This window comes from Staurois parvus, unplaced genomic scaffold (genome assembly GCF_062004578.1).
Source record: "Staurois parvus isolate SC_StPar_1 unplaced genomic scaffold, SC_StPar_1.0 ptg000191l, whole genome shotgun sequence".
NCBI lineage: Eukaryota > Metazoa > Chordata > Amphibia > Anura > Ranidae > Staurois > Staurois parvus.
In genome coordinates, this window is record NW_028317987.1 from 1,488,746 (window position 1) to 1,494,745 (window position 6,000).

Here is a 6,000-nt window from a genome sequence, read left to right on the forward strand (position 1 = left end):
AGGGAGTGAAGAGGAGGTGGCAGCGGACATCTATCCGAATAGACATAGTAATGAATCTGAATGAATCCAAAAAAGTTCTAACAACATTTTCAGATACATTAGGAAGTAGGTTGTTAAGGAGGAGGCGACCGCTGCATCCTGCCAGAGGGATTCCCCGCTGTCAACAGTATGTAAACAAAACAAGTGCCGGTTTAAAAAAATAAATAATAAAAAAACAGCATAGAGGTCCCCCCAATCCATACCAAGCCCATTGGATCTGGTATGGATTTTGAGGGGGATTTTGAGGGGAACCCCATGCCAAAACTAAACAGAATAGGGTCTCCCCCCAAAAACATACCAGACCCTTATCCAAGCATGCAGACTGGTAGGCCAGGAAAAGGGAGAACAAGGGAGCATATAGTATAGTAGCTGGTCAATAAGCATCATATCTGGCAGAGGTGACAGGTTCTCTGGTAGTGAGGGGGTTGGTGTTCTGCCTATCTCTTAGTGGTCAGTTCCTCAGAAGTATCTGGGACCAAATCCATGGTATGGAGATCTCATGTACCTGGCCACATGGTATGGGAGAGCTGAAGGAGTAAAGTGAAGTGAACACATGAGATATGTCCTAGGTGCACAGCGGAACCCCATTCTGTCACTGGTAGTGAGGGGGTTGGTGTTCTGCCTATCTCCTAGTGGTCAGTTCCCTGGAAGTATCTGGGACCAAACCCATGGTACGGAGATCTCATGTACCTGGCCACATGGTATGGGAGAGCTGAAGGAGTAAAGTGAACACATGACATACTGTATGTCCTAGGTGCACAGCAGAACCCCATTCTGTCACTGGTAGTGAGGGGGTTGGTGTTCTGCCTATCTCCTAGTGATCAGTTCCCCAGAAGTATCTGGAACAAAACCCATGGTACGGAGATCTCATGTACCTGGCTACATGGTATGGGAGAGCTGAAGGAGTAAAGTGAAGTGAACACATGAGATACGTCCTAGGTGCACAGCGGAACCCTATTCTATCACTGGTAGTGAGGGGGTTGGTGTTCTGCCTCTCTCCTAGTGGTCAGTTCCCCAGAAGTATCTGGGACCAAACCCATGGTACGGAGATCTCATGTACCTGGCTACATGGTATGGGAGAGCTGAAGGAGTAAAGTGAAGTGAACACATGAGATACGTCCTAGGTGCACAGCGGAACCCTATTCTATCACTGGTAGTGAGGGGGTTGGTGTTCTGCCTCTCTCCTAGTGGTCAGTTCCCCAGAAGTATCTGGGACCAAATCCATGGTACGGAGATCTCATGTACCTGGTCACATGGTATGGGAGAGCTGAAGGAGTGAAGTGAAGTGAACACATGAGATACGTCCTAGGTGCACAGTGGAACCCCATTCTGTTACTGGTAGTGAGGGGGTTGGTGTTCTGCCTATCTCCTAGTGGTCAGTTCCCCAGAAGTATCTGGGACCAAACCCATGGTACGGAGATCTCATGTACCTGGCCACATGGTATGGGAGAGCTGAAGGAGTAAAGTGAAGTGAACACATGAGATACGTCCTAGGTGTACAGGGGGACCCCATTCTGTCACTGGGAGTGAGGTGGCAGAGGTATCGCTGGGCTGGTGGAGAGAACATGGGCTCAGTGTGTCCCTCCTAATGCTACATACAATGAGGAAGGTGTGTAGTGACATGGGATGTATATTACACAGCTGCACATGGTGTACAACTCATCTGTAGACCGGGGTTCTGCCTAACCATTGACTTTCACATTAACACAGCCCCACCTGGTCCTGGGCATTGATGAGTGAGCACACGAGAGGAGCAGTACCCCTGCCTGCAGAGCAAGTAACCCCGCCCACAGGGAGCCGGGGAGGATCCTGGGACACAGAAGGTTTTTTACCTTAGAATTCATTAATGTCAAAGAAAACGTTAGAACCACTACAACCTCTTCACACTGACAGTACACATAAATTCGGCTGGGCCTTGACGCCGAGCAGCCGCATATTTGCATACCATTTGTAAACAAACACATGCTGAGAGTGCATGCCCTGTGAGCTCCCAGCACATGGGTAGGAGTCCCATGGAAAGGTCCCAATCTTTCCTTGCGATCAGGACATTTCCGATCATGTGATTGTCATGACAGCGATCACATGACCCAAAACCCTGCCCCGCCTCCTAGTGTCAGAAATCCCTTAAAGGGCCAGGAGGAGCCAGTGTGAAGGGGTTAAGGAGTTCAATATTGATGAGTCAAGTCTCCTTTATACATGTGATATCAGCCTTAAGCTCCTATTCACATTGTTTTCATGCAGCAATACTCATGGGTTTGGCTGTATGGAGACACATGTCAAGTAGAAATCCCATTATTTCCTATGTGGCCGGTTCCCATCTATGTGCCACAGTTTAGTGTGAAAGGGAATCTATATGGAGCCATTCACCCCTCCAATGTGTACATCACCACGTACGCTGCAATGTACCCGCAAGAGTGTAAATCCAGACTTTTCAGGTGGGTGACAACTCACCTCCATTTCACAGGGGAGGTCCAACCAATATTCCATGAAATCATCCATCCGAATGTCCCAACATCTCATTCTCTGAGACCTGCCCACTGATTATTCATTGGAATGTGACTACTTCTGCCAGTCACTGAAAGAACATTTCACCTCCCTTCTCCTGTTTCTTTCACCAGTATTGTTGCCTGTAATGTGACATTATCGTGCTGTAATGATCTTCGCTCACTTATCACCACAAACCCAACTCTGACCAGACTGGAGATAATATTGGATGATGATAAGAAGATGTCAGACTCAGAAATGGATCATTGTTATGAGGTCCTCAAAAATGCCGGCTTCACTGTATATAGAAGGTAAGAAGTGATATATTTGGAGTAACACACATACTAAGTCTTAGAATGTGAAGAGTAAAATGTAGACCACATTGGATGGTGATGAGATGATGGAAGGGGGACATTGTTGGGGGGTCTTCTGACACCCAGGCTGCACTGTAATGAAAATGGAAGGACGGGGTGACAACCATTCTATACAATGTCTATAGAACCCATTGAAGGTCTCTGGAGTTATACAGATAATGAGATGACTGAGATTTCCTGTGCCAGTCACAGATTTCCCAGATGATTGAGAATTTATTCCTCATCCCAAGTTTTATCATTACAGATGAGTGGATGAGGAACATCAGATCAGCCAGGTCCTACAAACTCCCACAAGGTTTTACCTTTAAAGGATAATTTCACCTTTGGGAACACGTTACATGTTCCACCCACTTTTAGGGTGGAGCATGTAACATGTTCCTAACACTGCAGTCGCTGCCCACTGCCCCCCCCCCACTGACAGAAATACGGGGAGAAGTTCCCTATACTAGTCCGTTTTTGAGAACCACGTGGCCATGTGGGGCTCTGCCCACACAACCACATCATTCCTTCACAGCGCTCTGTGAATGAATGAATTGCAAGTCTTAGCGGCTGTCGGCTTGCAGTTTTCAATGAACTACCACAGAGCTGTGGAGCGCCATGGTAGTTCATTGAATCTTCCTGTCAGTAGTTCTGCTTTCTCGTACATCCCGTATGGGAGTTGATATACTAACAGATCTGCAGAAAACTTGCATGGCACGAGTGATCTGCTGACCGCTGGCACAATGCTTTCCAGGCTCTTGTAGACAAAAAAAATAAATGCACATTTTTGCAAAAAAACTGCATTTATTATTTTTGCTCAAAAGGTGAACTTATCCTTTAAAGAAAAAACACCCCCCCCCCCATCCTCAGGCTCGGCCCTGCCCCCTCTATTCTCTTTGGCTCCCATTGCTGTCTCAGCCAATGAAAAGAGGGAATCCAAGGATAGCTTAGACTCCAGTGCCCATCACTGGATCAAAAGGGGGCTTAGGTGAGAATTGGGGGGCTGGGGGGAGCTGCTGCACAGAGAAGGGTTTTTTAACCTTCATGCATAGAATTTATAATGGTAAAAAAAACCTTGAGCCTGTACAGCCAGTTTAATAGTTCAGGAAGTGTGTCTTCAAGATTTCAGTTCCCTTGGGCATCTTATGCATCCCTTACCCATCCAAGTTCAATCCCCTTAATGAAAAAACAAAACCAATGCTTAAGGCCTGATTTCTTTTTTTTTTTTTGTTCTCTAAAAATATTTTATTAAAGAAAAAGGCATAGCAAAGCAAATACAACTACGGATCGCAGTCCGAGAATAGACACAATAAACGGCGTCCCGTATCGCAGACGGGTCAGACATATAGATTACAATGCAATCATAGCGTAACAATGCAGTAAGACAAGTGTATATTACATATATGCAGATATGAAGAGTTTACTAGACGAGGTAATGTAGATAGTAAAGGGAACTGACCCATGTAATGATGAGCTTTTATGATGGGGGGTACGAAGTGTCGGGTAGCTTTGAAGAGGTTGCGTGTTCTGTGTTGTGATTAGAAAATGTGTTACCTAGAAGTATTTGCATCTGTAAGGAAGTAACTGCTATATTCTGTTGAGGAAATGTGGATGATGTGAGTATTTAAGTCTGAGAAAATAGAACAGGTAGAGAAAGGAATGTGAAGCGGTGTAATTGGAAGGGAGGGGGGGAAAAAAACAATAACGATAATAAATTATTCCTTTACTTCTCTTTCCTCCCCTTTCCCTTCTCCCCTTCCCTCCTCCTCCAAATATGAATTTGGGGGAAGGAGAAGAAGCAATGGAGGGACAGATAAGTGCGGTTAAATGGATCATATTCTTATGTAGGAGACGAGCCGGTGAAGTCATCATTTAGTTTAGCAGATAATATGCATATGGACAATCAATAGGGCAAGATATGGGTCAAACACTCCGACGCCCGTTATGCAACAAGTTTTCAACCCATCTAATTGTAAATCTAAAATCTCCTTAATGAACTGGGCATTCTCTGAAACATCATTATGTATAACCATTCAGTCTGGGGGTCTAGATTGGACATGCAGTGTTGTGTGGTAGGTAGTGGTGGTTTTGAAGTGACTCCAACATTCCCATGTTTTCCTGAATCTCTGGGGCGTTCCTGCACCACAGAAATCAGTTCCTCCATTTCCTCAATTTTGTTGATCCTAGTAAACCATTCTCGAATAGTAGGGACATGTGTGGAGTGCCAATGAACTGGGATACACTGTTTTGCTGCGTTTACCATATACAGGGCCAACGATTTATGGTACATCTTAAAAGGGAGTGAGGAGTGGTGGAGCAAGAATTGTGCGGGAGAGAGGTCTAGAGCGTACGTAGTCACTTGTGCTGATTTCTGACCATGGATGAATGTGTATGTGGGGAATGCTAATGGGCTGGCAGTGCAGGACTATAGGGGAACCCAAATTCAACAGCCGCTCCTGATGGGCTGGGGATACATATATAAAAATGACCATCATTTCTTACAGAGCATACTATGAGCTCCCCCTTTTCCATCATCACAGGAACATTTCCTCCTCTAACACTCTCCATTTATTCTTCTATGCAGGGGTAGAGGTTACTGGAATGTGTCTATATCCAGAAGATTAGAAAATGGTCTTTGTGAACGCGACTAGATCTATATAGGTAATACTCGGATCCTGATATGAAGAGAATGTCCAGAATGGAATAATATCAGATTGACCTGTTCATGATACTGAATATTCATCATTTTCCTTTCCTTCACATTCAGATGATGATTCTACTGACTGATTTCTACTGAACGTTCTTCTGGAATGAGTGATTTGTCCTTCCTCCAATTCCTCCATTTTTATATTGTATTGTTACTCCTTCATGTATTCATTACTACAAAATAAAAATGTGATTTTTGGATCTTCACACCAATACTGCCACCACTGATGAGACCAGCTTCAAATTCCTGTTCATGACATGAAGATTCCTCCTACAGAAGTAGAAGACACTAAAAACACAGTTACCGTGTGGTGAGGACAGGGGCAGGGTGATCTCCATCCTTCATCCCAATTCTCCTTTGTGGACAGATGAGGACAGTGGGTGGCAATCTCCAGCCTTCATCCCAATTCTCTTCTGT

At 45.0% G+C, this 6,000-nt stretch overlaps 1 protein-coding gene across 1 annotated transcript in view; it reads left to right on the forward strand.

Moving 5' to 3' along the window:
- Nucleotides 1-5,647, forward strand: part of LOC149461832 (NACHT, LRR and PYD domains-containing protein 3-like) — a 50,573-nt gene extending 44,926 nt beyond the window's left edge. Inside the window, exons 7-8 of the mRNA XM_089677713.1 lie at nt 2,658-2,834; nt 5,644-5,647. Of these exons, the coding sequence (XP_089533839.1) occupies nt 2,658-2,834; nt 5,644-5,647 (181 nt within the window). The remainder of the gene's footprint in view (nt 1-2,657; nt 2,835-5,643) is intronic.
- Nucleotides 5,648-6,000: the final 353 nt, after the last annotated feature.